The 23,777-nt window shown below is 39.2% G+C and overlaps 1 protein-coding gene across 1 annotated transcript in view; it reads left to right on the forward strand.

The window, feature by feature from the left end:
- PARD3B (par-3 family cell polarity regulator beta) overlaps window positions 1-23,777 on the forward strand; it is a 1,037,324-nt gene that overhangs the window by 701,421 nt on the left and 312,126 nt on the right. Inside the window, exons 17-18 of the mRNA XM_012532519.3 lie at window positions 3,053-3,259; window positions 3,994-4,231. Coding sequence (XP_012387973.1) covers window positions 3,053-3,259; window positions 3,994-4,231 — 445 coding nt within the window. The remainder of the gene's footprint in view (window positions 1-3,052; window positions 3,260-3,993; window positions 4,232-23,777) is intronic.

Raw genomic sequence — 23,777 nt, forward strand, 5'->3', positions numbered from 1 at the left:
GACATTTAGTGCTGATGCCATCAGTTGACATAACAGTCCCTCGGAACCAGTAACCCGGACCTTCCCTCAGAAGCCTTGGACATGTAAAGGAAATGTGAACTCTAGTCAAGGTCCTTTTCATGTGGAGATTCAATTCAGTCAGTTCAGTGCACCTGTAAGTCCTGGTAAGGACTTTCCTGATTTCAGATCCTCCTCTCTAACATCAGTCTTTATTTTTCCACCACTATATCCTGTTAACTCCCTAGAAATAAATAAGAAAGTTGTTTTCAAGCCTGAAAATCCCTGAGCCCACATTTGTAACCAAGACTCAATCGCCTTTCTGCTTTTAGTGTTACTATGTACTGAATCCAGTAGAGCTAGGTTATAATTTTGGCCAACATTAGTTGACACTTCTAATTTGTGACTTCTATTTATGTAAAGTGAATTACTTGCTGGCTCTATTAATCCTGCAAAGCCCATGAATCCTTAATGTTCAGTTTGCTTTGAATGAGTAACAGTGTATTTGTTCCTTCTCAAATATGACTTCTTGCTGAGCTTTAGATGAGCTCCTTTTACATAACATGCCTTATGTCTTGGATGATGTATTCACTTTCATGTTCCCCAGAATTTATTGCTAAAGGTTGACGTGAATACTTACAGTTTGGGCTCTAATATAATCTCCTGAATGGCAATTAATAAATAAAAGATGGTTACTGTTGTTGACAGAGGAACTAGGCTTTCTCAGATAGTTTTCATCTTCATGTTTTCACCAAACTTCATGTCAGATCCCTAGGGAGTGATGGTGTAAAATATTTTCTGTGAACTCCAAAGCTTTTACTGTTGCCTTAATACCCCGAGCCTCTATGTTGCTTTTTGTTTTCTTGTCAGAAATGATCTTATTCAATTTCTGTTTCTTCCACTTACCTTCCTTCCTGGGACTATAAGAAACATGCCTCTTTCTGGATTTAGTAATGATGTATTCTTACTATTTATGATTTGCAAGTAGCACCTGAAATTTGTCCCTGAAATTTCTTATAATTTTTTTTTTTTGCTTAGTCCCATCTCTGTTGCATTTATTAATGATGCACTGTTGCCTATAAAATGTAATGTTGGGCTTCCCTGGTGGCACAGTGGTTGAGGGTCCGCCTGCCGATGCAGGGGACACGGGTTTGTGCCCCGGTCCGGGAAGATCCCACATGCCGCGGAGCGGCTGGGCCCATGAGCCATGGCCGCTGAGCCTGCGCGTCCGGAGCCTGTGCTCCGCAACGGGAGAGGCCACAACAGTGAGAGGCCCGCGTACCGCAAAAAAAAAAAATGTAATGTTTATTGTCATCATGTATATTGTTCAAAGTGCAAAATTGCCTCCTGTAAGTTAATGATGAAACTGTAAAACAACATCCAGTTTTTGCATTTTGTCCACTTGATTAGGCTCAGGGTCTTATTTTAGAGATGAGGAAACTAGAGGCCATTTTAAGTAGCTTGACCATAGTCAAGTAGAGGGTGGAGATCAAGTACAACTTTAGACAGTACAGAGCAGAAAAGGCGGAATTAGGCTGCCTGAGGACAGTTCCCAGCTCTGAAGCTTATTAAGTGCGTATCTTTAGACTAGGTATTTATCTGCTCAGTGCCTCAGTTTCCTCATTTGTAAAATGGGAACAATTTTGGCAGTAGCACAACTGTAAGGATTATGGTAAGTTAGGTAAGGCACTTAGAACAGGGCTAAGCACTCTCTGCATTATTAGTTATTAGCATTATTGTCATTATTTTGACTATTTTTAACATATTCACAATATATGGGAGGGTGTGTTTTGTTGTTTTGTTTTTTTAACTTCATGCGTGTCTATATAGTCATTATACCTTTGTTGTACTTCTTTTGTATTCCTTGTATTACCTAGTGATAATGTTCATGATGGCAGCATTAGTAGAAGCAAAAATACTGATCATAGTAAGAAAAGATAGGGCTGTTTACTGAGCCTTACTATATGCTAGGCATTGAAGTAGGTACTGTATGTACACAATCCTTAATATGTACTCAGTCTGTATCTACTAAAAAACTGCAAAGTAGTTTATTTCCAGAAATGCACGTATAACCCCTTCATGGCAGTAATCTTTGTAACTGGACAGGATCATGAGCTTTGGCCCTGGTGGAAAAGAGCCCTGCTAGAATTCCCTCCATCTTTAAAATAATCCTTGTGCTGCTGGTATTTATATAGCCTAATCTTGTTACAGACAACTAGGGGCCTGGCTGTGGGTGGGAATGGGGGTCAAGGCATGGGTGAAAAGGGGCAGGTGGCAGGGCAAGACAAACAGTGCAAATGAAAAATATTACATATCAGAACACACATTATTCAACTTCACCTAGTTTTTCTTTTGGAATATTATATCATATAAAGAAAACTACCTCTTTCCTAGATACCCAAATAGAAATACATTTGGAACAGTAAGCACTGACACAGAAAAGTTGTTTTCTTTCTTGCTTTGCTTTGTCAACTAAAAAAATTGCATTCACCCTACAGTAAGAGCGCTAGAGTATGGTAAAGTGTTTAACCATAAAAATTACAATCACTTCAATGCTCTTTGATTTCTGTGCATAATACATTACTTAATAATTATAAAAACAATGTTGGAGATAATAAAAGCTACAACGTAGGGGAGTGCTTGGAATGAGAACTGTGAGAGAAACACTGTTAGGTGCTCTGTATGTGTGTGCAACTGTGTGTGTGTGCATGTACACACGCTCATACATATAATCTCTGCAGACTGCTATAGCCTTTCAGAGTCATGTATATGTGTGTGCACGTGTGCATGTATATATATACGTATGCATATTTATTTCTATATATGACATATCATTTTAAATCTTCCCACAACTTTATAGAAAAGGAAACGAAGGCTCAGAGAAGTCAAAGTACTTGCTCAAAGTCACAAAAAGCGGCAACGCTGGGGTTTAACACCAAGTCCCACCCATTTAACCCCCCTCCTCCCTTTTTGAGATAGAACAACAACAAGCCTTCCCACTCCACCGCACTGCCTCATTAGGGGAAGGGTGACCTTTTGCCCTTTTTTCTTCCAGACTCTCCAAGCAAAGATTTCGGTCCAACTCTGGGTTTGAAAAAGTCCAGCTCCTTGGAGAGCCTGCAGACTGCAGTTGCCGAGGTCAGGAAGAACGAACTTCCCTTCCACCGGCCCCGGCCGCACGTGGTCCGTGGCCGAGGCTGCAACGAGAGCTTCCGAGCAGCCATTGACAAATCTTACGATGGACCCGAAGAATTAGAAGCTGGTAGGGCAACGAGCTTGCTGAAATGGTTTCTTCCTCTCCTTATTATCTGCGAATCATAGGCAAGAATGGGTGCTTAAGTACAGAGAAAAGTGATTTAAGGTCACAATTATATTTTTGATATTAAAAGTAATTCATTTCCCTGATATGTTTTGCCCCTTGGCTTAACGAACATGGAACTAGATAACGCAACATGTGATTTATTTTACAGTGCAACCGCCAAAGAAATGTTCTCCTTCAATTTCCTACAAGGACCAACTGTCATTTACCCTTAGGGTAGGAGCACTAAGTATGCATCTCTTGACATTATTATTCAAGTCATTAGATGCAGCCTCAACACGAGGACTGACTGCTTTAATTGGGTAGAAGCAGTCCGGTTATAGCTGAACTCAAAAACTTCTCCTGGAAATAAACTCACCCTGTTTGTTTCCCAGCACATCGGCATTCTGAGCTGATCAAGGTTAACAAGCTGCTTTGAGAGAGATCAGTGTTTCATCACATATCAAACCTTTTATACTACTGGCTAAGCAACCAATGTCCCCCACTCCCAGCAGCAAACGTTGCTTGAAGTAACCAGATTTAGGCAGTTGTCTCTTCAAAGGGTACGCGTAGCCTCGTGGCAGGGTAGAACTCCGGAGTGCCTTTATTCATTATTCTGTATTTTACATTTTAACTTTTCTTGAGATACTAACAGTAAGTGCCCCTGACCATGTGTATTGATTTTTTTCTCTGTACAGATGGTCTGTCTGATAAGAGCTCTCACTCTGGCCAAGGAGCTCTGAATTATGAATCTGCCCCTCAGGGGAACTCTGAGCTAGAGAATGCAGAAAATAAAGCCAGGAAAGTCAAAAAACCGAAAGAAAAGGAGAAGAAGAAGGAAAAGGGCAAATTCAAAGTCAAGGTGAAAAAGCAGAAAGAGGGAAATGAAGATCCAGAAAGGAAAATAAAGAGGAAGGGATTTGGTGCCATGCTGAGGTAGGGACCTGCTTTGAAGGCAAAGTTGGGATGGTTTTGTTTTATTTTGTTTTGTTTCTGCTGATGAAATCACTCATTTGTGTGCATTCAAAAAAAACAAATGCAAGCTTTCCCTCCTCTTCAGCTAGATGCCTAAAAATCTTTTTCTAAATTATAGTTGATTTACAATGTGTTAAGTTCTCCTGTACAGCAAAGTGATTCAATTTTATACACACACACACACACACACACACACACACACACACACACACACACACACACATATATATATTCTTTTTTATATTCTTTTCCATTATGGTTTATCACAGGATATTGAATATAGTTTGCTGTGCTATACAGTAGGACTTTGTTAGTTATAAATTTGATATATAATAGTTTGCATCCACTAATCCCAATCCATCCCTCCCCCACTCTCCCCCCACCCCACTGGTAGTCACAGGTCTGTTCTCTATGTCTGTGAGTCTGGTTCTGTTCCATAGATAAGTTCATTTGTGTCATATTTTAGATTCCACATATAAGTGACATCATATGGTATTTGTCTTTCTCTTTCTGACTTACTTCACTTAGTATGATAATCTCTAGTTGCATCCATGTTGCTGCAAATGGCATTATTTTGTTCCTTTTTATTACTGAGTAGTATTCCATCGTATATATGTACCACATCTTCTTTATCCATTCATCTGTCGAGGGACATGTAGGTTGTTTTCATGTCTTGGCTGTTGTGACTAGTGCTACCGTGAACATTGGGATGCATGTATCTTTTTGAATTATAGTTTTGTCTGGATATACGCCCAGGAGTGGGATTGCTGGGTCATATGTAGATGCCTAACAATCTTAACTGCTGACTGTGCTTGATCCTTTCCTGCAGAGGCAGGAGGAGCCTCTTGGTTGGCTCCTGATGCTCATGGTGATGACGGGAAGCTGTCATAAATGTATGTCAAAGAAAAGCCAACACTTGGTAGAGGCATGGGCTACGCCTATAGCCCTAGGTACCAAAGCATTATGTGGATAAAGAAAATGCTTCTTCCATCAACATAGGGAAAGCAAGAGGTGAGGGAGTCCTCATCTGTGACCTCCAAAACACCGCCTTTGAATTAGAGAAGACAGGTTAGATGAACCACAACCCCACTCCCACCCCACCCCCCATGATTCTAGGTGTGCCCATGGCCAGGTCTGTGGGCACATTAGTCGTCAGAGGCAGTGAGGTGCAGTGGAGATGTCATCGCATCTGGAGTCAGAGGGCCTTGATCTGAACCCATGACCCTCATACACAAGCTGCTGGGCATCGCACATGTTACTTAACTTCCCTGAGCCTTGCTTTCCTCACTTTCCAAAGGAGGCTAGTATACTGCCGTCTAACTCAGTGGGATTGAGAGACAAGATGTCATAGGCAGTCAGTCCATTGACTAGGCATAGCTCAGCAGGGTGCAATCAGAAAACAACTTTCTTTCTTCTCCTACAGCTACCTTCAAATACACCCTGTTGGTGTTGTCAGAATGTCCACGATTTGATGACATCTCAGTGTTCTGGCTGATGGCTTTCTGGTCACTTCTGGATGTTAAAACACCCTCTTTGTCAGGGGCTAACATGCACCATCTGATGTTAATCAGCGCTTTCTTCTTCCCGGCCCCGCAGGGCTCAGCCCTAGCGAGGGCCCTACAGTGTGCAGGATTCCACATTCTTCTGGTTCTCCGTCTCTGGGACAAAGGGAAGGGAAGGACTTTATTAAAACAAAGGCCTGTATCTGGTGTAATCTGGCGGTTGGGGCTCTTTGTGGGCCACTTCTGTGGAGTTTTCAGGGGGCTCCTTACTGCACCAATCACTGGTATAGGAGATTTATTTTTCCGTTGACTTCCTGAGACCCTTTGACCTCAGGGAGCACAACTCTGGAGCCTCCTTAGCCAGCTGGTAGACTTCTTTGATGATGTCAGCTTAAGGTGGCTTTCGTCCAACTTCCTTCTAGAGCATCTGCTTGGCTCACTAGAATTACCAAACTCTTGCCCCTCCAAATGATAGAAGTGCAGCCTGTTCCCACTGTTCCATTTCTCCTTACCAGCCGTACAGATCCCCCAACCAGCCCGGCATCTCCAGATCACCAAGCAAACAGGTACGACATGGGATGTCAGTCTCCTTTTATACAGTTACCTCCAAATTTTCTGAGGGGTTTTCTCGTTGCCCCCTCACTTATTTTGTTGGGAGTGAGATGAGGAAGCACCTCTTTCCATTACTTCCTTTACTCCTATAATTTCCCAGCAAAGAAAATCCATTTCTCAATCTCTACCCTTCTGTTCCATGGACTGAAGGTGAGTGATGGGAGGTGATAGTTGATGGGCCAGTTTAGCACCTCTTATTAAACCGTTAGGAGACGTCTTTCTTAAGAATGCTTTGTGGTATTTTTCATCACATGTTCTCAGTTTGGGATATTCCACTGAAATTTTAGACAGAAATGGAAAGTTCTATTCCATATCTGTTATTCATATATATATTCTCTCTCTCTCTCTCTCTCTCTCTCTCTCTCTCTCTCTCTCTCCTTCTCTCTCTCTCTCTCTCTCTCAATGTTTGTGTGTGTGTGTGTGTGTGTACATACATATGACCTTGAAACTACAAAGTGACATTTAGGGACACAAATAACATCAACACCAGTGGACATACCTCTCAAAAAAACGGCATTTTTCCTGGTGGTCTCTTTAGACTCTGTATTTCCATTTGCCATTTAAAATTTTAAACTTGTCCTTATTCTGGGTAACTATTATGACTGCTATTAGATAATCATCCTTGATAATAATGGTAACGTGCAACTGCAGTATATTTAGATGAGAGTCACCTTTGCAGTCATGGAGTTCAGAGGTTAAAAATGCAGACTCTGTATGTGTAACTCTGATGCCAATCCTGGTTTCTCTGCTTTCTCTCTAGGTAACATTGGGCAAGTTATTGTAATATTTAATCTCTTTCTGTGTCATCTGAAAAATGGGAATAACAATTGAATCTACTATTATTATGAGAATTATAGTTGCTTAATTACAAGTAACTTGCTTAGAACAGTGCCTGGCAAGTAACAAACATTCAATAAATATAAATTATTGCAGTAAGTAGAATAATGGCCTCCCTAAAAATGTTCATGTCCCACTCTGCAGTACCTGTGAGTATGTTATATTGCATGGCTAAGGAGAATTGAGGTTGCAGGTGGAATTAAGGTTGCTCTTCAGCTGACCTTTAAGATAAGGTGATTATCCTGAATTTGCCCCTGTGGGCCCAAGGTAATAACAAGGGGCCTTAAAAGTGGAAGAAGAAGATGTGACTATGGAAGAAAGGTACAGAGAAATACAGTATGTGACTGGAGGGGCTGTAAGCCAGGGACTGTGGGCAGCTTCTAGAAGGTGGAAAGCAGAGAAATGCATTCTTTCTGGAGAGCGTCCAGAAAGGAGCACAGCCTGCCAACCCCTAATTTCAGCCCATTTCTGTTGTCTAAGCCACTAAGTGTGTAGCAAATTTTGCATCATCAATAGAAAACCATATAGCTATTATCATAATTACTAATACTTCTACAATATCAGGGTAATTTGTAAGGTAAAAAAAACCCTCTTTAAGGTGTTAAAGGAGAAAAGCTATAAGGATTTGGCTAGTCTGTAAATATAAAAACTATTAGAGCTTCACATATCCCATTTTCTAGAATATTATTAAAGTAAGCCTGAACTTTGTATTTGATTTCAGTTGATGGGATTTGGCAGGTTCATTCTCCACTGCCCAGAATACAGAGCTGGCTCTTCCTGTTGTCATCCAGTATTTGCTGTGTTTTCCTCTGGTAGAAATCACAGGTCCTAGATCCTTGAGACATCTAGCAATTTGGATTTTGTTTCCTTGTACTATTTAAGCAAAATTAAGATCCGAAAGGTGGTGTTGGATTTTACCTCCAGTGTAAAAATAGCAACTGTTTTCCATAGCCTTTTGCATCTGAGTTTGTGAGCGTATTGGAGATGCTGCTACGTGCACATTTTCAACAACAAAGAACACAATAGCTGTTACCATTAGCTAACAGATTTTGCTTTAACTCTCATCTGTTGCTCAGACGCTATTGACTTAGTTTCTTGTTTAAAAAAGATTGATTGCTCTAAGGATCTCGAGGAGTTGGATGTGGCTTTGCTCTTGCTTGTGGGAAGCTAAGTGTTGTGTGCTTTTCTGATGTTCACTGGCCGCTTTTGTGTTGATGACATGTAGTAGCACAGTTTAGCTCAGTTCATTTAACCTACTTCCTATTGTTTTGAAAAAATGATGGGGGGGGGTCTCATTAATTCCTGTCTTTACATTTGTTGTCTGATTCCAGTAGGCATATGTTTTGTTGATTGCAGAATTACCTCTTAGCAGATTCAACTATGGCTCTTACACAGGCCGTGAATTATTGTATGTTGAAATTATTGAATTATTGTATATTGAAAAATACACAGCTTAAAACCTACCAACTTTGGTAGTTTCCCTGTATGCTGTTACCTGCTGTTGAAAGAGAAGTTTAGAGGATCAAGATGCTTACATTTTTCCATTATGTGTTTCCTGTATTCTTCATGACACTACCCTGTAGAAAAGACCACCGGTGGCTTCTTGCAGCCAAAGGGTGAAGTTCGAACCCCTCCAAAAACAGCCCCATGGCTGTCAGCCCTACTCTGCCTTCCTGGGGTCTAGTAGATGTTTTCTAAGCACTGAAGAAAAATATCTTTTGGCTAAGAGAATCTTGCCCTGTCTAGAGTGGGAAATTCAAAAGTCAGTTCTTGATTTATCAATTATTTAATAAACTTGTCAATCCTTATATTCTTTAAGCTGAATTCTGTCACAGATTTGTGCTTAAAATCCATTCCTTTACATCATAGCAGCTATTGTCTCCTCTTGATATTATAGACCACTCACTTTGAAAACCTCTGGCCTATCAACTTGTTCTGGACCCTAAATGGAAAGGCTTGATGGCGATCAGGTATCTTTCTCTATACCCTTGGTCTGCCCAGGAAACTCCTTTTTTAATGGATTAACAAAGAACAAAGAGTAAAGCCTGCCAATCGGAATTTCATTTCTGATTTTAGTATGTTTGCCCATATTCATTTGATCAGTCATATTGTTGAATACCTCCTCTTTGCCAAGCACATTCACAATTATTCTTCATTTATTTAACACCATTTATTGAAGGCCTACTTTGCATCAAGCACTGTTCTAGGCACTGGACATACAGCAGTAAATCTCTGCTTTAATGGTACTTCTTTTATCTTCACAAAGGAAGAAAAAAATCAAAGACTTTTGAATTTCTTGTAGTGAGTTTAAACCAAAAGCAAAACATGTAAGCTATCTATAACAATGAATTTCCCAGGGAGTGGTGCGATGTTTGCCTAGGATACAACTCGAGGGAATCAACAGTCAATTTATATGGTGCTGAACAAGACCTCCTGGCCATGGCTCTTATGGAATTTATATTCCAGTGAGGGAGAGAGAATAAACAACTCACTCAAAATAAATGAGATTATTTCAGGCTCTAGTAGGTGCTATGAAGAAGGTAGAATCAGAAGGGATGGTGTCATGTCACCCTCAGTAACTGGCTACCAGCCTGATATAGTGTGCATCTGCACAGGCTACACTGAGTTTCCAGCAGATATGTTATCAGAACTTAGCACGCTGGGGTACTAATGCCAAATCACCTTATTCCTGCTTTTTTTTTCCCCATTTTTGCAGCATATGAATATGGGAAGATTATTTTTAAACCAGTTTCACATAAAGTTATAACAAAGAGGTAACCCAAATTGTGTATGTTTTAGTATATATGATACCTGAAGTATCATTTTGAAGTGATGATACGTCATACCTGAAGTAAACATTTTAAAGACACATGGTCTGTAATCTGAATGGTGAACTTGATATCCAGCTGCTTATATTTAACTCTGCTCCTCGGAGCCCCACAGTTGGATATTCTTTATTATCTCTTCCTAACTCAGCTAATGCAGGTATACCTCAGGCATACACTGGTTCAGTTTCTACACTGAAAAAATTAAATCATGAACCCTAATGACAAAGGTATTTTTTAAAACACAGAGGCAGCAACTTTTATTTCTAAACTTTGCAAATGGTAAAGCATCTATGTTTCGTCCATGTTTTGCTCAAATATACTACAAGCATGCCTCGTTTGGTTGTGTTTCACTTTATTTTACTTTGCAGACATTGTATTTTTCACCAATTGAAGGTTTGTGGCAACCCTGCCTCGAGCAAGTCTGTTGGTGCCATTTTTCCAACAGCATTGGCTCCGTTCATGTCTTTGTGTCACGTTTTCATAATTTATGCAGTAGTTCAAACTTTTTCATTATTATTTATTTGTTATGGTGATCTGCGGTCAGTGTTCTTTGGTGTTACTATTGCAAAAAGATAACTCGCTGAAGGCTCAGATGACGGTTAGCATGTTTTAGCAATAAAGTATCTTTTAATTAAGGTGCGTACATTGTTTTTTTAGACATAATGCTATTGCACATTTAATAGACCACAGTATAATATAAACATAACTTTTATATGCACTGGGAAACCACAAAATTTGTGTGACTTGTTTTATTGCGTTATCACAGCCGTAGTCTGGAACCGAACCTGCGGTATCTGCCTGTATATATCTTATTGAAACTAGGGCAACTCTATATAATGACATCTGCTGTGAATTATTTTTAAAAGAACACTCCTACACACACACACACACACACACACACACACACACACACACACACACACACACACACACACACACACACACCCTCATCCACCACCACCACCACAAACAGCACAGACATCACTGCCACCAAATTCTTAACTGAATTGAAAATCTGCCCCTTACAGACTCTGTGGCCTTCATTAATCCCTTTGAGTCTCAGTCTACTCATCAGTAAATTGGGGATAATAACGCATCCTCTCCGAGTTGTGAAGTTTTATGAGCAAAGCTATTAGTGTGGTGCTTGGCTTGGTAGACTTCCCCTCTTGTCTCCCCTCGAGGCCCCACCCCAGAGAGCCAACCGTCAGATATTGCCTTTCACTTGGAGCCCACTAAATTTCTGCTTCGATTTTTTTTACTTTTCCTCTAATTGCTATTATGTATTTCAGGTGGCCATGCTATCTTTAGCCTGGGCAATTTTGCATAGTAAAACTCTAAGAAGTAATGGTAAAACTCTAAGAAGTAGTGATAAAACTAAAATCATTCAATCATTTATATTTTATAAACTTTGGGTCACCCCATTCTAAATGTAACCATGAACTATTTTCAAAGGTTATTTCATCACTTGGTGATGGAAAACTTTCTATTGAATTAATTCAGTAAAACTTTCTAGTGCTAAATACAAATGGAGAATGGACTCAGATGGAGAATCAGGTTTTTTTGTTTTGCTTTCTTCTTTTCTCTTTTTTCTTTTTTTTTTTCCTTCTCCCAGTATTTCAGGCCAGAAGGTATGGATGGGCTTTGGACTTGATATTCCTAATGCATGGCTCAGAGTTATTTCATTGGACTGCCTTGGAAGTTGTCTTATAATACATTACCCATAAAGATACATTTTGACTTGATTTTTAAATTAGGTTAGATAGACTGAATACTTAAATCTCCAGGGAGCATGACATCTCTGTCCTACATTTCTGCTCCTTACCTTGATCCCATAATGGCTGTTATAGGTTTATAGGTCTCGTGTACAATAAGTATAATGCAGCCATGCCTGTCATTGCCTCTTTCTAGATAGTGGTTGTAAAATGTTCAATTTTATGGGTATGAAGGGTAACCCAGCTAATGTAACCAGACCAGTGAAATTGTAACAGTCATTTCCCCAAAGGCAAAAGGCCGAGCACAGGCTAGCGTTAAGGTGCTTGGTTTCAGGAAGTAGAGGCCAGTTGGCAACATGAAATTTCAGATGAAAAATGAAAGTCAAAGTGGGTCAACGTTCGTAATTCAGCTTCGAGCTGGTTATAGAAATACAGTGAAAACACAGTGCCTTGCAGATCAGGGTAAAATGCCTGCAGATATTGAGTCTGAAAGAAATATATGACTGTGGCAAAAAAATAAATTTGCATGTCAAAGGCTACTTCCTGGTGCAGCCATCCGTCCTCCACGGCTGTCTATGATTGCAGAGGAAAAGAAACAAAAGATGAAAACACACTGGAATTTAGTTATCCTCATTTTTTGCCTCTTCAGTAACTGAATTTTCTCACCTCACAATCCATCTTAAATTATTTACTTTCTCTTCCACAGTATGAGCCATGAATATTTCGTTTCTTCGTTTTGTTAATTTGCCAGTTTTCCTTTGAGCTAAGTGGCCTAGCAATTTTAATTTTTCATTTGAGTTGGGAAGAGCAATGACCCTTTTTTTTTTCATTATTACTATCACAGGGCTGGACTCAGAGTGCTACTTTTTATGAGCAGCAGTGTTGAGCCCATAATAGAAATGCAATGTAGAGAGTGTAATATACCGATATTGACTTCCATTAAACCCAGTGGTGTGATCGCTGATAATATTTATATATTTATGTATTATACATCCTAGCTTTTGTTCATTTGCGGCTAAGCACCAGAGGGGAAAATTAGCCTCATAATATGAATAGATTGTGAACAGCAGAATGCAAAGAATCCGAGAGGGAGCTTCTATGAATAGGACAAGCGGTATAAAATGACGGAGAGAGATGCAAGTATGGTAACTAAAAAGTATAGATTAAACTTGGATCAAACAAATTTAGGATTGCTTGGTCGGCATTTATTTCTTAACTAAAAGACGACCCAGAGACAGATGGGCTACTCCTCTGATGGGCTGAGTGCCGACAAATGAGCTGCTATGGTGCCCAGCATGCAGTTTGTTTGGTGTCTGACTTTAATTTTTTTTTTCAGCTGTCAAGCATGTCTGCAAATGTTTCTTTATTGTTCTTTATTTTTTTGGAGGGGTGTATGTGTTCAATGGAGGGGCGAGGGGCATAGATGAGTTAATTAGTATAAAAATGTATGGGTAGCTTGTTTTCAAAATCATTTTAAAATCCGATGGCTGTTCATAGCCTTCCCCTCCTACCCTATGTAAACTTGGTTACTTGGTAGTTCTGTTCATGGCTGTCCAAAGCAAGATAATTTTCTCATACTTATCACAATAAAAAATTATCACATAGAATGTCAACCAAAAGGCTATTTGTTTAATTAGGGTTCTCTTCTCCTCTTAATATGTGGGCATAGCTCCCATTAACGTTAATGTGATTACCAAAGAGCACTGAAGAAGAATAGACCCGTTTACCTCATTCCTTCTCTTGGATAATGAGGTTTAGATTTGTTAACAGATCAGAACAAAAGTCCAGTGGAAAAAAAAATGGGCTTAACTTTTAAAGAAATTGATATGCTAAAAAGAACTTTCACCAGCACTAAAGTGGAAGCTACACATTCATAAATAAACTTCATTAGCATCTAAGGTGAAATATAATCATTTAAGATGCTGGATTAATAAAATGCAAAGGATTTCCTAATGGGCCCATTTGCATACTCATATTAAATAGCAAAACACATTAATAACAGTTTTATTCATATATATAAACACTCATAAGTTCCTAGTTGAGACTGTATTTGCCTAATTTGCTTTGTACCATGTCCAGCACAATGTCACGTCCTTGTAGGATGTTTACTTAATACTATTAGATAATGACATGTATAGATTTAATAATTTGCTTGAAAGGAAAATGGAATTAGGTCTTTACTTTGCACCTTTTATCTGAGAACCTCAGTGTAATTCACTAACATCCATCTTCCAGATGCATGGGAGATGAATGTGGTAAATAGTAAAGAACAAGACGTGGAGAAGTGAAACAGCCTTCCTGCAGACGGGCTTTGAACTGGTAACAATACCAAGACCCCTCCTGACCATTGCTACCATTGTGTTAGCATTTAAAAATGCACTGACACCAGCCATAATTCTGTGTATACTTTCATACACCCATAGTTCTTTATTTTTGCCATTCGTTGGGTTTTTATGTCTTAAGTCAATGTATAAAACAGCAACTTAGTAACATGAGATGGTTAATAATTAAGGTAAAAGGCTTGAACCTTTGGCATAATAAATGTACCTGTTTTCCTCGTAGAATAAGAGGCCTCCCAGAACCATTAAAAACACGTATAGGATATAAAAATATACAAATATTACTGGGTTGCACATCTAGAACTATTATCTCAACCAGGCTAAATAACATCCATCGGGAGTTTGGAGACAGTCCAGTTTTGTTTCTTCAGCTAGCTGTCGGTCATTTCTGCACGGTGGCCCGGCCTCACCTCAGCTTCATCATGTCTAAAATCTAATTCATCATTCACACATCTAAGTCATGAGCTCATCCTGACTTCCCTGATTCTGTTTGAGACACTGCCAGGAATCCTGTGACATCCAGGATGCCTCCCTCTTTCCATTCTCATTCTTCCATCAGCCAGCAATCCTGCTGATACTTGCAAAATGTTGTCTCTTCCATCTGGGCCTTTTTTTTTTTTTTTCCATTTCCACTGCCATACTCTAATCATGGTCTTTGTTATCTATGACTAGATGACTTCATGTAACTTCATGTAACCGATCTGCCTGCTTTCTTCCTTCCTTCGTTCCAGTTCATCCCAGACAGAGGTACCAATCATTCATTCATTCAGTTATCAGATATTTAATGAACACCTCATGCCCTAAAATGCAATACAGCACAGTGGCCAAGAGCAGATCCTCTGGAGTCATTCTATTTAGGTTCAAATCCCAGCTCTGTTATTTTCTCAACTAGTCCGTATTTCAGTTTCCTCTTTTGTGAAATTGGAATAATAATAATAGCATCTACCTAATAGTACATTAGATGATATATGAAAAATGCCTGATATATAGCACATCCTTAAAATATTAGTAGTGTTTTGCTCTAGGAGCTGAGATGATTCCCAATTACCTAGTAGTTCTCAAGAATCCAGCTGTACTCCGGAGTTATCTACAGAGCTTGTTAAAGTTATAGATCACTGGACCTTATCATGAGATTCAGATTCATTAGGTCTAGGCTAGGGCCTGGGACCCTCTGATGTTTCTGTTGCATCCAATCCCAGGAACCTCCATATGGGAACTACTAACTTATTAAAAAAAATTATTTAATTTGGCATTCAGTACCCTCTATATTCTTATTCAAATTTATATTTCTATCATTGTTTTTTCCTGTTCCTTTCTGCAAACCCACCACTCCAGCCAGATTCCTCACTGTTACCCAAAACGAGTTTGTGGAGCCCTAAGGTGGCGCCCTCTCTTAGGATAACCTCCTTTCCTTCTCTGAGTCCTGCCAGGCTCTGAACCCACCTTAAGCCCCATCTCCTCATGAGTCCTTCTTTGACCTGCATGTCTCTCTCATCAAAACTCTATAGTTCATGTCTCCTCAGTTAGTACTCCCCACAGGCCAACACGGTTTTTAGTTTGGGTTTTACATGTCTGTCTCGTCCTCAGTGGGATTGTAAATTCCTTTAAGCAAAGGGACTTCCTCGTGATGCTTTTCACTGTGTTGGCCTTTAATAAGCTTTTGCTGATTGACTGGTTTATATGGTGTGCTAATTGGAGTAGACTGATTTGGATATTCATGTGCTGTGCCCTTTAGTAATTCTAGATAACAGTATTGAAAATAATGAAAACAGTGGAAGTGGTGCAAAAATAAGAAAAAGGGTGAACTGCATTGGGTGTTAATTTTTTATTTTAATTTCTGCTTGAAGAAAAGGTTGAAGGATGAGTTAACTGGTAATAGTAACCAGCTTTTCACCATCTCTACTGAGGACAGGGCTAGAGAAAATGGGCCAAAATCACTGTCAGAAAAAAATGAGGTTAGATATAGAAAAGAAGATGGTTGTTAAGCACTGGAATGAGGTTTCTGAATAGGTGGTAGAATTGACCTCCCTGAAGTATTTTAACAGTAGGAAGGATGAATTTCCATCTAAAATGATATGAAAAAATTTGCCAGTCAGTTCATTACTTTAGTATCTATTAAATGCTACTCTGGGGAACCCCAGAAAAAGATATACAACATGAACCCTTTACTTAAATTTACTATCTAATTAAGATGACCCATAAATATGAAATTATTAACAAAGAAAATAGGATTTAAGATTAAGAGCCAAACTGTAAGGTTATGACCATAATTATGGGTGGAATTCAGTTCTATACCCTCCGGCCCCTCTCTATGTCTCCACCCCTAAAAAGCTAACTCCAGGCCTTTTTTAAATAAATGGATTTTCAATATCTCATTCCAAACTGCTTCTTTAGGTTGAGTGGAGCAATCCCTAATCTTTTTTTTGAAATAATTTATTCAATACTATTGACCAAGCCACTGCTAAGTACACAACAAACATGTTGAGACTAAGCAACCAATCTTTGATTTCTTTTTTTTCCTGACACATCTTTCATTCATACAACAAATATTGATTGATTGTCTAATAAGTGTTGTTTTCAGTTTGGAGATAACCACAGTAAACAAGTCAGATGTGTTCTCTTGATACATGCAACCTTGCCTGAAAGTGTGGTAGGGCTCTGTTAAAGTGACATAAGATTTGCTAAGCTCCTTTTAAATAACCAGAGCATCCCTGAAGCCCATAAAACTGTGGTTAAACCATTAGCAGTGTCCTCGGTAAAAATATTGAAAGTAAGATGTCTCAGTATCTAAACTTAGCTGTGTAACTGCCTTCTTGAATGGAAGTTTTTACCTGCCTGAGAGATACACTTTTATACACTTGCAGTATGTGTATAAATTATCATTGTGGTTATCAACTACTTGGCCATTGACTGAAAATGATTAGAGCATAGATGTGTCTGTAGACGTAGATGAGGGTTGGTATCTGACAAGTCAGTTTCACAAGGTGAACGGTCACTGAATTGAAGGAACTAGCCCAAGACTATTAACGTTTAACTTGCCAAAGTAGAAAATCTAATTAGAGGCAAAATGAAAAATTTGGCCTTTAAACATATTCACATTCAGTGTGTACTTTGATCTCTGTTGGGGCGACCAGCTCATCCCAGTTTGAGCACTGAAAATTCCACGTCCCGGGAATCTCCTCAGTTTTAAGCAAATAGGGACAGTGGATCACCCTAGTCCGCATTCCCAGTTAGATCTGATGATTCCCTAATTTCCCTCCCCATCTTTTGTTTATATGCCACTATATAGTCATAAAATTCTTTGAAAAATAAAACAAAAATAAAAAGTAATTTTATTTTTACTACTACAAATTTAAAATATTTATACTAAAAATTAAAGAAATATATAAAAGAGTGGAAGCTATTAAGAAAAAAAAACTGGAATGAACCCTTCTATTGTCTTAGTTTTTTGTGCTTGTCTATACCTGAGCTGCTGTCTATTCTCCTAAGGCTTTCTTAGCAGCTAAAAAAAGCCACATAGCTCCAGAAATCAAAGTACAGATGTCTCAGCAGAGAATGACTAAAAGTAGCACCTCCACATGCCCACAAAAGAATTCTTTAAAATATTATGTAATTCAAAACTCAAGAGAAAGCTGGAGGGTACCTGGACCAGAAATAACGGTTTATGACTGATTGCCGACAAAATCACCAGTGAACAGTAAAAACCCTAATTCTGGGGCTTTGGGTATTAGTTCCTCCCATTGATAAGTTTCTTCTCCCCCAGGGACTGTAATTTTCCACTTTAAATTTGACCTCTAGTCAATATATAGTAGAAAATCAATAGCATAGATTTGTTCTGCCTTCCTTTTGCCTCCTGGAATTTTCTAAGTATGTGAAGGAACAGTTTTTATGATGAAGATGGACTGTAAAATGAAAGAGGTGGCTTGGACCAATTTTCTAGACGTTTGACAGAGACACTACACCAGACTACCCATGGCACCTTCTCTACGTTTCTGTCATGCCTTTGTTATCGGCAATCTACCAGGGTATTTAACATCAACAGTGATATGATTACTGACATACTTTTGTAAAGACTCTTTGGCAGATTAATTGGAATTTGCTATCAGAATATTTTCCTATTTATTCTACCTTCTCCCCTTAATTGTGTTTTACTACTTTCAACCGCAACTTCTTTTCTCATACTGTGACTTGAGTAGAGGGAAACGGGGAAGAAACTCACAGAAACACAAGAGTAATCCAAAAACCTAAGCATTCAACGTATATACAGATAATTGTTCTTGCATTGTTAAAAGTAAGCATAGGTGGCAAGGAACCTCTGCAACAAATGCAGACGTGGGGACGAGCTAGGTCATTCTCCCTCCCTCGGGCAGATTCAGCTCCCTCCCATGACAGTTTGGTCAGCCTTCCAACTCCAGCTCACCCAACATCTTCTCAATCTCAATATGCTCAGGACACACTTTGTGGAAAAGTCTGATTACTCTAGACTTGCGTTTGAATTGGTCTGGATCATCTTGGTATTTTCCATTGGTTTTATATCACTTTGAGTATGAGATCCATGTCTTAGGAATTTTTGTTTTCTTCCAGGCACCTCTGCCTTTGCCTCATTTTTTTCTCCCTTTGCCTTCCCCACATGTCTTCTCATAAATGTAACCCAGTTTTCAGGTTCCTCCTGGTCCTAGTCTCCTGAATGAAACACGGAAATAGATTATCAGTAGTCTCTCCCCTGACCCTGGTCAGCTTTGTGTCAGCTCTTCACTTCGGGCATCTGGTAGCCGCACCACAAAACTCAGTAAACTACGGAGCTGAGTAACCATGACTCTTAAACAAAGTGCTGCCTTCATTGCTTTTACTCTGGAGTCTTCCTAGCAGCATTGCCTAGTACCCTTGGTCCTGTGTGGGTCCCGCTTTGAACCCTATCATCCTAGACTAGAATCCTGGTGTAGTGGGACTTGGTTATGTCTGACAGGTCACACCCAGAACACTCGTTCCTGGCTCCATCTCTAGCCGCGTATGTCTACTTTCAGAATAGTTTTTTTTGAACCTCATGCATCTTATCTGACTTTCAAGTATTCACCTGTCATTTGTTTTCTTCACTGCCATGGCCTGTGCTGCTTATGGAATATGCCTGCATGGACCACTTCTAGACTAGTTTGCTGACCTCTCTAAGGCATCCTCCGTATCTTTGTGTGATTCCTCCAGCCTTTATCCATCCTGGTTAGTAGGACTCTATCTAATCCCCTTCCCCAGTAACTCTATGGTGTTGGGCGTATCTGACACCAAATTTGCTATTGCTCACTGCCTTGCCCATTATATGCATTCAGCAATGGATTACTGAGTTAATTCTTGATTCTAAGAAATCTATTCTAAAAATAGTAACTAACAATCAGTTTCTACTTGCAGATGCTTCAATAGGCTGACTTGATTTTGAAATAACAATTGATATTTTTTATCTTGTTGTTGTTGTTTATTTTAATCCGAGGTTTTCATTTTGAAAAACTCAAGTATTAATTCTGAAAGGGAGAAACAAATCCTTTCAGTACTGGAATCTCTGACAGAAGGAACTCTCTTCATTTGGAAATACAGGTTAAACCTACTGATAAGCTCTGCTCTTAAGTTTTGCATTTTCAGTATTAAACTTTAAATCCATCATGTTTTATTCCACAAGAGATGTATCAACATAAAGAGAAATAGTGGTAGGTTATAGCATGCAGTAGAAATTCTAATAGACTGTTTAACAATAATATGGCAGGCAGATACCATTTTAATCAGTATTGTCATTAGCGACTGTCAATAGAGAGGATGAGATGTTCTAGTCTTTGTGAATTATGATTTAGGGCTGGCACAGCAGTCACACTGAAGTATATTTATTTTACAATATAGAGACATTGATTAAATGCACATGGCATCTCAAATACAGTTGACATTTTAAGTCAAAACTATTACAGACACACAGCCATTCATTTAAGCTGCTGCTTTAAAAATGTGTCTCAACCGATTGTTGATGGAAGAAAGTCTAGCTGGGCCAATATTTCAATAAGCTGATTCTTTATTTTTACTGACCTATATAGCCTGGGGGTGATTCGCCTCCTTTGGGCAGTCATATTATTTTGCTGTATCTGGTGAAAATAGTCCCTTATGTATATACACATGGGTTCTAGGTTGCTCAGAAAGTGTTCTCTTACCAGGACTAAAATCATTTGGGGGTTCTTTCCATAGTTCTCCATTCCTTCTCCGAAAAGTCTTGCCTGCTAGCCTACCAACCTGCTTAGGAATTGAATCTTAAATAATTGATGACAGCTGTAGCTGAAACATGACTATCGTTTAGGGATGGTGGTTTTTGTAATGTATATTGTTGCACATTGCCAGTAGACCAGTGACTTTAAACAATGTAAGTGTTTGAGTATTGATTGTTGATTTACAAGATTGAGCCAATAGTAATTGTGTCTGAGAGCATCCTTATATACTAAGTCTATAAATTCTTTGATCTGTTTTCTCATTTATGTCTTTTTAACCTCAGAACTTACTTAGATTTAAAAAAAATTTATTATGAAATAATTTTAGACTTACAGAAAAGTTACAAGATATAATATAAAGAATTCTTATGTGGGCTTCCTTGGTGGCGCAGTGGTTGAGAGTCTGCCTGCCGATGCAGGGGACACGGGTTCGTGCCCCGGTCCGGGAAGATTCCACATGCCGCGGAGCGGCTGAGCCCGTGAGCCGTGGCCGCTGAGCCTGCGCGTCCAGAGCCTGTGCTCCGCAACGGGAGAGGCCACAACAGTGAGAGGCCCGCATACCGCTAAAAAAAAAAAAAAATTCTTATGCACCTTTCATCCAGATTCCTCAGATGTTAACATTTTACCACATTAGTGCAAGCATTTTTTTCTTTCTTTCCATATGGATACATGTACAGAGACAGGCGTGCATTCCTTTTTTTCTGAATAATTTGTGTTTGCAAATCTGATGCCCTTTTACCCCTAAATTTACTTTGAAGCTACTAGCACTGCATCATTGTATCATTTTTATGCTGTATTTCAGAAAAGTAAAGAGCTGGCCTCAATTCAACCTCAAATCAGTGAAATTAGAAGTTATAAAATAAGGAAGGTGGTGATTTCAAATAGGATTATAAGTCAAAAAATCCCAGTATGTGTTATTCTTTTATTTTTGTGCACTATGTTATCACCATCTAATCTAAAAACCTAAATTAACTCAGCATTGACTTCTGGTAAATGAGTACGATTTCCAAGAGTGAGATGTATCTCTTTGACAGTTAATGAAACTTCAAAAGTAAGACATCTGCAAAAAGGTACAAATATCTCATCCTTGTGATGAGGCCTCATTGACCACTGAATTTAGCACAATGTGTGTGAATGAGATGGTAAATAGGAAAATGTCCTGCTGATTATTATTAAAATTGTGCTGCAGAAGGGTTCTTCGAAATCCAATACTTTTTCTCAGACTTCTTATCCTTTCCATTTTGCTGCAAATGATTTATTGGTAAGACTGGAGGGAGAGCTAGGGAAGCAATCTTTGATCACCTTAGGGCTTTTCTTACCAATATCTGGATATTTGATAACGCATTTTGAAAACAAAAACATACAAAGATATGATAGAGATAGTGAAGTTAAATTCATCCACGAAATTTACAATTTGCCTCATCGGGAATTGGGATCTGGAGAAATATGGTGTGTTCTGCCAGTCTTTTTAATTACGTTCGTTTGGTATTTGGGATGTTTAAATTGGAGAGGCCACTTCAAGGGTGTCTGACTTTAGTAAAGCTCTTGTGTCTTGAGAGAAAAGTGGAGGCATAATATAGCTGTGGTATAAAATATATATAATACATAATATTGCAGAGAATATAATATAGGTGCAGCTGGTAGAAGGTGTGGGGATATACATCTGTTGAGAATCAGTACTTAAATAAGAAAACCCACATTCAGTCCAGCTTTTACAGAAAATAAAGCAGCAATACCCAAGTATGTTCCTCATCACAGGTCTGTCCCTAAATTATAGGAATGTCATGATAACGACCCTCCTCTGCACATGACCACATTGCCGAATTTGTCCATATTGCTAACTGGAGATAGTTTGATTCTGGGTAAGACAAAAAAGTATCAAATAGTGTAAACACTCCACAGAATCCTTTTCTTCTTTCTGCATGTCAGGATTTAATTAGAGCAGCTCAAATCTACTCTGTTCTTCTTGTAAGTTGAATATGTTTTTGAATGTCTATACCCCAAGTATCTTCCAGGTAAAAGATAATGCAACTTTATGAAGCACTTTGAAACTTTTAGCCAAAAAGTGGTTTTTATGAGTGTTGTTATATATATCTATATATATAGATATATCTAATGTCTAATATCTATATATATAGATATATCTAATGTCTAATAGAAAAAATATCATTTTATACTTTTTAAAAATAAAATTGGTAGGTAACATTATAAGTAGTTTGTGAAACTCAATATGTCATATTTTACTCTAGAGGTTAACTGTTCATATAGTCTATCAAGGTTAATGGTAAAGAATTTCCAGAATGTCCATTCATGTGGAGAATCCACACACCATAGCACAGTGTTTTTGAAGCACGTATAGAGTTAAACTTCTAAGGCACAGTCCCAGGGCTGTCTAAAAATTGTGTGCAAAATTTTGACTATAAGTGAGTGTGTATGTTTTTGTGGAGCAGGAATCCCTAACTTCCTTCTAATACTCAAAGGGGTCTGTTACTCAAAAAAAACTAAGAACCATTTTATAATGGAGTCCAGCCTCTGCAGGGCCATCTGTGTTCTCTGCCTGACAAGTGCTTTATAGTCTTATTTCTACTAGCTGACTCCTTTCACTAACGTATTCAACACTTAGTTGGATACAACTAGCGTTGGAATAGGAATGTAACCCTCTGTAAAGAATTATGAGGTAGAGCATGTTCCTCTCAACACTTTTTCTATCCCAGAGTCCTCCTCAAGGTGGACCCAGGTTTGGACCTAAGTGCAGCATCATGGGAAGCAACACTTCACTATGGAAGGGAGTTTGTTAACGATTATCTCCTTTCTAGTACTACAGTTGTTCCTCGGTATCTATCAGGGATTGGTTCCAGGACCCCTGCCAAATACCAAAATCTGCCAATGCTCAAGTCCCTTATAGAAAATGGTGTAGGGACGTTACTGGTTCCGAATCCGCCTGCCAAGGCGGGGGACACGGGTTCGAGGCCTGGTCCAGGAAGATCCCACATGCCGTGGAGCAACTGAGCCCGTGCATCACAGCTACTGAGCCTGTGCCACAACTACCGAAGCCTGCACCACAACTACCAAAGCCTGCGTACCTAGAGCCCGTGCTCTGCAACAAGAGAAGCCACTGCAAATGAGAAGCCCATGCAGCACAACGAAGAGTAGCCCCTGCTCGCCGCAACTAGAGAAAGCCCGTGTACAGCAACGAAGACCCAACACAGCCAAAAAATAAATAATTAAAAATAAAATAAGTACATTAAAAACAAAAGAAGGACTTCCCTGGTGGCTCAGTGGTTAAGAACCTGCTTGCCAATGCAGGGGACACAGATTCGAGCCCTGGTCCGGGAAGATCCCACGTGCCGTGGAGCAACTAAGCCCGTGCGCCACAACTACTGAGCCTGTGCTGTAGAGCCCGCAAGCCACAACTGCTGAGCCCACGTGCCACAACTACTGAAG

The sequence above is a fragment of the Orcinus orca genome, chromosome 7 (assembly GCF_937001465.1).
Source record: "Orcinus orca chromosome 7, mOrcOrc1.1, whole genome shotgun sequence".
Classification (NCBI taxonomy): domain Eukaryota; kingdom Metazoa; phylum Chordata; class Mammalia; order Artiodactyla; family Delphinidae; genus Orcinus; species Orcinus orca.